The sequence below is a fragment of the Eurytemora carolleeae genome, unplaced genomic scaffold, assembly GCF_000591075.1.
Source record: "Eurytemora carolleeae unplaced genomic scaffold, Eaff_2.0 scaffold201, whole genome shotgun sequence".
NCBI lineage: Eukaryota > Metazoa > Arthropoda > Copepoda > Calanoida > Temoridae > Eurytemora > Eurytemora carolleeae.
This window is the reverse complement of record NW_019396171.1, coordinates 198,488-210,269: the sequence shown is the minus strand read 5'-3', so window position 1 is coordinate 210,269 and position 11,782 is coordinate 198,488. Positions and strand designations below refer to the sequence as shown.

Below are 11,782 nucleotides of genomic sequence, written 5' to 3'. Positions count from 1 at the left end.
ATCATTTTAAAAACTGATTATTTTCTATTGTGGTTTCCCTGCATAAGTGACCTGCGTATTTCTACTGCAGGAAAACAAACCCATCAATTATCAGAATTTAACACTATAACCCGGAAAACGAACATATGTTTCACAGTTTTGATCAGATAAAGATGTCAACGCTACCGTTGTTAATCGGGCAGTGCTATTTTTGCATAAAGGGTCACTTAAAATCACGCTTACATTGCCTTTAAGATTAAGTTATTTTGACAATTACAAAATTTATCTTTAATATATTTCAGATGAAAATAAATAAAAATGGAAGAAGATGAAGATGTTATTATTGGTAAGAGAAATCATTACATTAAATGTTTGTTCGATCAAATTCTTCAGGATTTTACGTAAAAAAAGCAAAAATACGATCAACATTTTCATTTTCTTTGAATAATTATTTTGTAGCAGAGATTGAAAAACTACAATACTGCTTACAACTTTCATAAATGGAAAAAACTGCATTATTTATTTTCTATACTACTAAACATTTTTATTTGTGTCCAACAAGTTTTTCCAATTAGTTCATTGGTTAACATCCAGTGTTAAAGGCAAAATATCAACCAAAAACTTCAAAATAAAACGTTTCTGTTCTCAAAACCTAAATCTGAACTGTCGAAAATATGTATATCAAAAATCCGCATTAAAATTGAATGGATTCTAAGCAATGCAACAATCATCATCTAATGATGTACACATTGTAAAATATAGAAACTTTTTTTTTTAGAAGATTCATAACATTTAACCTTAAAAACTAATTTTTTGTCCGTTCTTTACGTGGTAAAAGATATATCTTAAAGACGCGCAACAAGTTTTTGTTTAAACGTTAATTTACAGGTCAACAATGGAGACTAATGGCGACAAAGTCTGGAATATTTCAGAAATATTCCAAATTGTTTAAATTTCATTTCCCCTTAATCCACTTCATACTAAAGTTGTGCCTCTAAATATAGTTTTTTTATGGCAAACTTGATATTATGATTTTTATTATGATATATATGATTATTAAAAATGATTTTGAGGGGGGGTGATACACATTATTTATTATTTAGTTGAACCAGTTCTCAAAAATCATTTCTATTTAATGAAGATTTCGGATGACTGATCCATCAACAAATTTCCTTAACTTCCTTCTTTTTTCGCAAATATTTTTGTAGAAACTAGATAAATTTAACAAGCAATGAATGCCAATTTTTTCATGATATTTTATTGATTGCCACTGAACATGTATATTTTGAAAGCAAAAACATTACGTTTCCGATATTTTGCCGTTTGGATAATGCAATAGTCCTCATTCTATACATGAATTAAATGAAGACGACCTTAAGCTTAAAATTTGATTTCTACGAAGTTTTTAAACGACATGGATTTACATTAACATGGAAACAAAGAGTAGATGTCAATTTTCAGCTTCTCGTTGTTTTCTTGTAAACTTGTAATTTGAAAAGAGCTTGTTTAAAAACAAACCTTGAATAAAAAAATAATTTTCAAGGTATTGATATAGACGCCGACCAATGTACAAGGTTGAATAAATATATTTTTAGAAGGTTCGGATCTTCATAATCATCTGATTAACAATGGATATCAAGATCTTGAATTAAAGTAAGTATTGTAAAATACAAAATAATCCTTATTTCTGGAATTTGAAAGACAACTAGCTAGGCACAAATTTTTGGCTCAACGATCTCCCAGAGGGCAGAGAGCCGGAATGAAAAATAATCATAATAAATGTTGTATTAACAACTTACCATTATTTATGTTGTCAATTGTGATACATATTACGTTTCAAAGTTAATTCAGTTGAGTCATTACAATGAATAAGACCAGGCTTCATTTTAATTTGATAAATGTTTAGAGTAACAAAATGTCCCTGAACACATTTTGATTTGATATAGTCATTTTTAGTTTAAAGTATTGAAATAGGACGTCCCTGAAAACATTTTTAGTTTAAAGTATTGAAATAGAACGTCCCTGAAAACATTTTTAGTTTAAAGTATTGAAGTAGGACGTCCCTGAAAACATTTTTAGTTTAAAGTATTGAAGTAGGACGTCCCTGAAAACATTTTTAGTTTAAAGTATTGAAGTAGGACGTCCCTGAACACATTTTTAGTTTAAAGTATTGAAATAGGACGTCTCTGAAAACAATTTTTAGCTGAAGTATTGAATTAGGAAGTCCCTGAAAACATTTTTAGTTTAAAGTATTAAAGGAGGATGTCCATGAAAAAATTTTAGTTTAAAGTATTGAAGTAGGACGTCTCTAAATACAAATTTTAGTTGAAAGTATTGAAGTAGAACGTCCCTGAAAACATTTTTAGTTTAAAGTATTGAAGAAGGACGTCCCTGAAATTTTTTTAAGTTTAAAGTATTGAAGTAGGACGTCCCTAAATACAATTTTTAGTTTAAAGTATTGAAGTAGGACGTCCCTGAAAACATTTTTAGTTTAAAGTATTGAAGTAGGACGTCCCTGAAAATTTTTTAAGTTTAAAGTATTGAAGTAGGACGTCCCTAAATACAATTTTTAGTTTAAAGTATTGAAGTAGGAAGTCCCTGAAAACATTTTTAGTTTAAAGTATTGAAGGAGGATGTCCATGAAAAAATTTTAGTTTAAAGTATTGAAGTAGGACGTCCCTGAAAACATTTTTAGTTTTAAGTATTGAAGTAGGACGTCCCTGAAAACATTTTTGTTTTAGGTTAGGTATATATACATCTCTAAAATGGGTTGATAAAATTGGTTTCTGATTTCAGATCTTTAGGTTATTAGTCCTCTGAGTTGGTTACGGATTCACCTACAGTCATAACCAGAAAACTGTAGAACAGGATGACGACATTATAGCATTTCTGAAGTGCATTTGATGTTCTTTAAAGCAAATAGCTTTAGTTGAATGTTATTAAATTACGTATTACGTAAAATGAGTCTGTTTACGTTGCACAATTGCTGTGTCTCATGTTCAAAGCGCTATTAAAAGTCATAACTTGAGTTTAAAAGTCGACTTCTTATTCCAGCGTTTTCTGGTTATCACTGTAAAATAGTAGCTATAGAAATGGTTGGTTTTACATATAAGACCCTTTATCTAAACTATTTTATGCCTGATTCTCAGAGAGAAAGATACCGTCGTTTTCTGTCTTGAAATTTGATATAAACTCTCTCAACTTCCATATCCTACCTGCTGCATAACAAGGATAACTTATGAGAATACTCTTGTGAATGCGATGCTCGTCATTACTCACTAGAAATTAGACCTTCATTACAGTCCTCATAACTTGAAAATGTAGAGTGGTATTATTTAGAAGGAAATAAGGACTCACTTTTCCATCCCAGTAATTCTAGTTTTTATTTTGTATTTTGTATTTTTTTCATTATTAATATTTTTATTACTATTGTTATGTAAACTTTACTCTCAAGATCAAGGTATTTTTGTGACACTTTGTAACCTAATAAATACTACTGTCATAAAAGGAATGTACCGATGCACATGAGAGGGATGTACGATCAAGAATATATAAGATTAAGAAATCCATCCTTTTAACTTAAACAAATTTTAATCGTGGTTTCTCTAAAAAAGTGCTTTGAATGAAAAAAAATTGTCAGAATTTAAAACTTTTTAGGCTAAAAAATAAAAAAAATAAAGCTTTTAAGCGTACTTTTAGTTATTTTTTATTGTTTAGATCTCCCAGCAGCAAGCAGAATGAGAGTATATCTGACCAAATCTCACAAATTGAAAGTTCTTTTAAATCGTCTTCCATCCAAAGGAAACATTTACATCAAACTATTTGAGCGCATGCTGACGTCTCACCAATTAGGCCTGGTTTTACAAAATGTTGTAAATTTTCCAATGTTTTGGCCCATTGTTGAAATAAGTTCAGATGCGAAGCTATTGGGGGGGAGCTAAAGGTTGAAATAATGGACATAATACAGTGCGAAAACTGGAATAAAAGTAAAATGTGGTAAAAATTACATGATTTTCTCAAAGATAAAATTTCACATTTTAATTTCATCAATAGTTATTTTTCCTAACACTGTTTCGTTGCAGAATTCGTATTAATTTCATTCACGATTTGTTGTTATTGTAATTGAAACTAGGCCCCCCTCAGCCTCATACTCCCTCATCCCTGATAGTTCAAGGATCACAAACTCATCAGTATGGCCGGCGACGTGTGACAAGTAAGTATAATCTCTTTTTCCCGAACACTCACTTTTAGTAAGTTTTTGCTGCGGATAGGACAGTCTAGGAGACAATTTAATGTGATTTGGGGAGTCTAGGAGACAATTTAATATTTGGACAGTCTAGGAGACGATGCGCGGGGATTAGGACAGTCTAGAAGACGATGCGCGGTGATTAGGATAGTCTACGAGATAATTTAATGTGATTTGGACAGTCTACGAGACAATTTAATGTGATAGGACATTCTAGGAGACAATTTAATTGGATTTGGGCAGTCTACGAGACAATTTAATGTGATTTGGGCAGTCTACGAGACAATTTAATGTGATTTGGACAGTCGAGACAATTTAATCTGATAGGACATTCTAGGAGACAATTTAATGTGATTTGGACAGTCTACGAGACAATTTAATGTGATTTGGGCAGTCTACGATACAATAATGTGATTCGGACAGTCTAGGAGACAATTTAATGTGATTTGGACAGTCTAGAAGACGATGCGCGGTGATTTGGACATTCTAGGAGACAATTTAATGTGATTTGGACAGTCTACGAGACAATTTAATGTGATTTGGACAGTCTAGGAGACGATGCGCGGTGACTAGAACAGTCAAGAAGAAAGGGTTTTGTTGCTAGAGCAGTCTAGGAAAAAATGTACTGTTGCTACGACAGTCTAGAATAAAGGATTCTGTTGCTAGAACAGTCTAGGAGAAAGTTTCTTGTGGCTAGAACAGTCTAGGAGAAATTGCTTTGTGAGTAGGAAAGTCTAGGAGACAGTACGCTGTAGCTTGGACAGTTTAGGAGAAAAAGGTTCTGCGGATAGGACAGTCTAGAAGACAGTACGGTGTAGCTAGGGTATTCTAGGAGAAAGTATGCTGTTGCTAAATACAAAAGAAATTTACGCGAAATTTTGCATTTTTCGTGAAAATTTTCGTTCGTTGGAATCCCTAGTTTCTGGTCATCCCTAAAGTCTCATCTTTTGTTGGCATCTCTGTACCTTGTTTTTTAGGTTGCTGGAGGTTGAGGTTGCACAAGAAATTCTTAAATCTGAGCTCCTGGTCTGCGAGGAACAATAATATTCAAACATTTAAAAAAAAATTTAATCAATTTTCCTCTTTTTGTAATGGAGTTTTTTCTTTCTTTCAAGTTAGGGGGGGGGGAGCTTTTTAAGTTGTTTCAGATAGTATAAAAAATGTCAAAAGTTGTGTGTAGAGATCTATCTTTTTATTTAAAAAAAGGTGTGTTTTCTTTTGACGTCTTTTTTATTTATCTTCTATTTTATTTCTTCGTAATTAAATCATCTCTTTTCTACCACCTGAGCGTGGGGATACTAAGATTTCCCACAATTCTTGTTGACTTAATTTTTACTCTTTTTTTAAAAATCCTTTTCAATGATATTGTAAATTTTTTAACATTGGTCAAGATTGTTTATCAATAAAATAAATATGAATATTGTGGTTTAAAGGATGAGGACTTTATACAAAACTTTATTCTATCAGAGGATGTCCTGGAAAAGTACAAGGTATTTAACAAAATGATAGATTATTCTAACATCTCTTGAGCTGATTGTAACAGACCGATAGGTTATTCTAATATCTAAATCAAGACTGTAAATTATATATGATACAGAAATGTTGCCATAACAAACGAAGCAGTATAAAAATTCCAATATTCAAAAATGAATAGTTCTAGAACATACAAATTTTGCATTCAATATTGGTTGCAGTGGTTTTATATTTTATGAATATCCAATACTCTTTAAAAGAAACATAAAACTAATGTAGTTTAGTTTCTTTTTTGAATTTATAGAACGCGGGATTATAAGTATTTTACCCTTGATAATTTAACAATTTTAGCAGGGACTGTAGCCGTAACTTCCATTAACCCTTCATTTTCAAGCTTTTGTTCAAACAAAAAAATTGTTATTAGTCTTTGATCATGTAACAATTTTAGCAGGTCTGACATCTACTATTGAATTAAAGCTTAAAGGGACTGTAGCCGTAACTTCCATTAACCCTTCATTTATATAGGGACATATCCGATTCACAACGGTACCCTGTCAACAGTTTTTAGTTTGTTTTCAAACAAAAAAATCGTTTTTACGCTTCATGACTAATTTCAATGCACCAAGATTTGTATTAGAATTTGCTCCATATGAACGCAAATCAGACTTTTTACTTAAATTTGACAAACGGACATCTTTGAGCTGTAAAATATGTTCAGTTCTGTTATTTCGAAAGTTTGCACATTATTTGCATTTTTAAATAGTGAAGGTGAAAATCCCTTTACAGTTTTATATTCAAGGAGAAGAGTGAAGAACTCTTTACAGTTTCATACATAAGTTAGGGGGAGTGGATAATAGGTCATCCATAACACCCTGATATGATTTGTTTTCAAGGCGCAGAGTGAAGGAGGAGAATCGTACCTTGGAGATATTCTTCTTTTCTCTGGTAGTCTTGCAGCCGTAGCAGGAGCAGTATTCTTCCTCAGGTAGCAGTACAGTAAAGTACAGTACACTACATTACAGTACAGTACAGTACAGTTCAGTACAGTACAGTACTAGACAGTAGACAGTAGACAGTAGACAGTAGACAGTAGACAGTAGACAGTAGACAGTAGACGGTAGACGGTAGACGGTAGACGGTAGACGGTAGACGGTAGACAGTAGACAGTAAACATTAGACAGCAAACAGTAGACAGCAAACAGTATACATTAGACAGCAAACAGAGGAAAGTAGACATCAAACAGAGGACAGTAGACAGCAAACAGTAGACAGTACACTTAACACTAGGTACACTGTAACTATGAACTGAATTAGAAAAGATTCTTCAAGTTTACAATGTAATCGTGTTAAAAGAAAAACTTTGTTAATGCCTCAAATGAATGCTTTTGGTAAATTAAATCTGTAAAGTTATGTAATATACTTACGAGAACAGATAGAGTTACCCTTGATGTCTTTGAAAACAGTGATCAAAAGCTTGTACAAACCATTTTATGTAAGATGGAGAGGAGTGCAAAAATGCAGGATTAGATTAAGGTTGTTATTTGAGGACAATACAAGGCTTACTGATTACATTGCTGATGGACTTATCCATTTTTTTAATGATTAATTAATAGATGGTTTAGTTAATTCACTAATTGGCTGATTTAATGACTGATTTAGTTATTGACTGATTAACTGACAGATCAACATGATGGCTAAACAACTGTCGGATAATATTCTTTTTATATTTGCTAGTGAGAAAACTAGAGCCGCAGCTGCCGCTGCTGCAATTCTTCCATCCGCCATAGCTGCCATGTCAAGTATAAGGTATATATCTGGCAAAGCTGCCATGTCATAAATAAGGTATATATCAGGCAAAGCTGCCATGTCAAGTATAAGGTATATATCTGGCAAAGCTGCCATGTCAAGTATAAGGTATATATCAGGCAAAGCTGCCATGTCAAGTATAAGGTATATAACTGCCAAAGCTGCCATGTCAAGTATATAATATATCCGCCATAACTGCCATGTCCAGTATAAGGTATATATCCGCCATAGCTGCCATATTAAGTATAAGGTATATATTCGCCATAGCTCCCATGCCCAGTTTAAGGTATATATCCGCCATAGCTGTAATGTCAAACATCTGCCATAGTTACTATTTCAAATTTAAGGTATATATCTGCCATAGCTACCATGTCAAATATAAGTCATGTCTACCAAACAACTGCCATGTATATTGTATATTGTACCTTTGAAATATAAAAATATGTTCAATGTTGGGGGCTAAGTTTTGTATTTTTTAGTTAGGGGCTAAATTACATTTTCAAGGGCTTAAGTGTTATAGTTAATTTTTTTAATTTTCTGATTATTAACTATAAACATTTTGGGTTAGGGGCTTAAGTTAGATTTTTTAATGTTGAGGGCTAAATCGGAATTTTTAAGATTAGGGGCTAAATCTGAATTTTATAGGTTAGGGGCTAAATCTGAATTTTATAGGTTAGGGGCTAAAATGATAACATGTAATGTTCAGGTTAGGGGCTAAAGTTAAGTCTAACAATGAGATGGAACACTTTAAGGTAAAAAAACCATTCAAAGAAAACTTCAAATTTGTATAATTTATTTATTTATTTATTTATTTATACATTGTTTTTCTGAACTTTTGATTTGGAGAGAAAAAAAGGTTTGTGGATTTTTTTTGGCCCATTGAAGTACCAAAAAAATTACAAATTTTCAAAAAATATTGAAAAAAACACCATACAAGAGAGTTGCACAAAAAAGGTACAATTTTGCAGCAGGCGCCGCAAATCAGACTTCTTTAGACTCTCCCTGTGTATTGGGACAGCCTGTACAATAGTGCACTTTCACCTTAACAACTCCTTCTAGAGTGTCACTCAGCATTAAGATTCCAATAGAAGGTTCTTTTCAATCATTTTTAATTTTTTATTTTTTAAGGTTTTGCTAAAGCATCTTCTCTCAAATATGAAAACATACAAGATTCTCCTCAGAAAGTGTTTAAGTTTAATTCAGGTACAAAAACTGATGCATCTTACAGATCCCATATAGACCAGGGTAAGTGGCGGTGCTTAACCCTATCTTCATTGTATTTCAGCCTACAGGTCGTTCTATTTTGTCTGTAGGTTGATTGTTAATAATATAAATAATAATAATAATAACACGCCGCAGGTGGGTTCATATGGAGTTTTTTCGGCAGGTTTTATGGAATGAAGGAATATTTGTGGCAGAATTTATGAAATTAAGGACTATTAATGGCAGAATTTATGGAATTCATGACTATTTGTGGCAGATTTATGAAATACAGGACTATTAGTGGCAGACTTTATGGAATTTAGAACTATTGTTGGCAGATTTTATGGAATAAAGAACTATTGGTGGCAGATTTTATGGAAAGAAGGACTAATAATGGCAAAAATTAATTTTAGATGAACCCAAGTGGGCCCTGATTTATGATTTATTTGCCAGATTTATTTTTAATTTGGTTGAATTCAATTCAATTAGTTAATGCGTTGAAAACAAGTAATAAAATCTTGTAAATATTTTTTTTAAAATTGTAATAGAATAATGAAAAGTACTATATTTGTGGTTTTGAGATATATATCGCTCTGATTTACAGTGTGCTGTGTACACCATATGTGTACAATGTACATTGTTTATTACACTGTATAACATAGCTGGCTCGCACCACAGTAAGAGCCAAACAATTCAGGAATGGGAAGGCGACTATTAAGCTCAAATTATGACTTTAAATAGTGAAATATACATGATGAGACACAGCAATTGTGCGGTGTAAACAGAGCAATTTCCCTTAATAAGTTAATTTAAAATTCACAAGAAGAACTATTTGATTTGTTATCACATGAAGTACAATTAATTATTACTTAAATGTCGTCTTTTTATTTTACTCCGCTTTTTTGTCGCATCTTATTGGTAGATTTCTTCATTGATAAGGAAGACGATATTTGATTCCACTATTGTATTGTCAAAGTATTCATCCTATCTTATTGGTGGATTTCTTCATTGATCAGGAAGACGATATTTGACTCCACTATTGTATTGTCATAGTATTTATGCCATCTTATTGGTGGATTTCTTCATTGATCAGGAAGACGATATTTGACTCCACTATTGTATTGTCAAAGTATTTATCCCATCTTATTGGTGGATTTCTTCATTGATAAGAAAGACGACATTTGATTCCACTATTGTATTACCAAAATATTTATCCCATCTTATTGGTGGGTTTCTTCGTTGATAAGGAAGACGATATTTGACTCCACTATTGTATTGTCAAAGTATTTATCCCATCTTATTGGTGGATTTCTTCATTGATAAGGAAGACGATATTTGACACCACTATTGTATTGTCAAATTATTTATCCCATCTTATTGGTGGATTTCTTCATTGATAAGGAAGACGATATTTGACTCTACTATTGTATTGTCAAAGTATTTATCCCATCTTATTGGTGGATTTCTTCATTGATAAGGAAGACGACATTTGACTCCACTATTGTATTGTCAAAGTATTTATGCCATCTTGTTGGTGGATTTCTTCTTTCATCATACAGACGACATTTGACCCCGCTTTTTTATTATAAGGGAATGGAGATGATGAACCAAGGATATCTGCTTACTGCAAACCATCATAATTCAACCTTACCGCCAGGTACAGTACAGGGTGGTCCAGAAAATATGATGAAAATTATAAAATGTTGTTTAGCTTACTTGTTTCTTTACATTTGAGGGAAATACTAAAAACATTGTTTATGGATTTTTCACATTTTTTTAATTAAACAAGATTGATTTCAGGAAGTTCGACTGAGTTAGAAGAATCAAAACTGTCCCAGGCATTGTGCAAAAGGTAACATCTTAAATTAATTTATCAAAAGTTTGATTTATTTATTATACAATTTAATGCATTCATTAAAAGTTTAATTTATTTATCTAACAATTTAATTCATTTATCAAACAATTTAATTCATTTATCAAACAATTTAATTCATTTATCAAACCATTTAATTATTTTATCTTAATTTATCGCTTACAATTATTTACTTTTTAAATAGTTCAATTTATTTATCATCAGATAAAATTTCTATGATTGATAGGTCGTCTTTTATTGACCTACGACGGGCCATCTACTCCTGTACTGTTCAGGTCAGCATGGTGATCTTAACAAACCATTTTCTTTAATTTGTTTGTGTGATTTCAAATCTTTTTCACAGAAGAAATTTGGTTAAGTCAAAATGAAAAAAAAAATCCCACATGGTGTTCATTCTTGCTCCTTATCAGATAGATTTTTAAGAACGAAATTTTGAACCTATTATCTAATATTTTGTACATTCGGTTTTCATTTGGGACCAAATTTAATTTGGTTGAACTGCCTAGCTCCGGTTCAAATTTGAATCACCCATTAAAATCTCTTTAATCTTTAATTTTGAGTCGGTGGTTCAAATTCGAACCGGCACTAGGTAGTTCAGTGTCGTAGCTCAAATTCATTAAATTCGGTTTGTGTCGTGGGTTTGTTTTGATGAGGGCGCGGTCTTGATGCCCAAGAAATGAGGGTGAACTATTTTGTATAATAACTATTAACATTGAATACTGGTTCTGTTTCTAGAAACCTATAAGCAATCAATGTCCTGATACGTCACAGTTAAAGAAACTGATTACCCCCCTCAAACTCGGATCTAATCCCTATATCTATGGTCATTTATTCATTGTTGGAAAAGTTGTGACATCAGTTTGCAAATATTTAGGGATTAAAACTTATAATTTGAAGTGAGTAATCTGTTTTATTTTACTTCTTTCAATGGTATCGACATTCATTCAAAACAAGAAACATAAAAGTATTTTTTTTAGATTATAGTTGTTTATCGAGAAGCAATCCAGACTCTGATGGAGATCCAACCTTTAGCAGATCATATTGATCTCCAGGTACAGTGGTCTCCAACATATTATCCAGCCTTTAGCAGATCATATTGATCTCCAGGTACAGTGGTCTCCAACCATTTTTTTTAACCTTTAGCAGATATCATATTTATCTCCAACATATTATACAATGTTTAGCAGATCATATTAATCTCC

The 11,782-nt window shown here is 32.0% G+C and overlaps 1 protein-coding gene across 1 annotated transcript in view; it reads left to right on the top strand.

The window, feature by feature from the left end:
* Positions 1-231: 231 nt before the first annotated feature.
* Positions 232-11,782, top strand: part of LOC111697112 (uncharacterized) — a 30,209-nt gene continuing 18,658 nt past the window's right edge. Inside the window, exons 1-14 of the mRNA XM_023467001.1 lie at positions 232-325; positions 1,575-1,632; positions 3,697-3,780; positions 4,112-4,192; positions 5,203-5,260; positions 5,659-5,715; positions 6,592-6,683; positions 7,433-7,504; positions 8,211-8,256; positions 8,633-8,707; positions 10,298-10,364; positions 10,508-10,559; positions 10,807-10,855; positions 11,558-11,632. Of these exons, the coding sequence (XP_023322769.1) occupies positions 298-325; positions 1,575-1,632; positions 3,697-3,780; positions 4,112-4,192; positions 5,203-5,260; positions 5,659-5,715; positions 6,592-6,683; positions 7,433-7,504; positions 8,211-8,256; positions 8,633-8,707; positions 10,298-10,364; positions 10,508-10,559; positions 10,807-10,855; positions 11,558-11,632 (894 nt within the window). The 5' untranslated portion in view covers positions 232-297. The remainder of the gene's footprint in view (positions 326-1,574; positions 1,633-3,696; positions 3,781-4,111; positions 4,193-5,202; positions 5,261-5,658; positions 5,716-6,591; positions 6,684-7,432; positions 7,505-8,210; positions 8,257-8,632; positions 8,708-10,297; positions 10,365-10,507; positions 10,560-10,806; positions 10,856-11,557; positions 11,633-11,782) is intronic.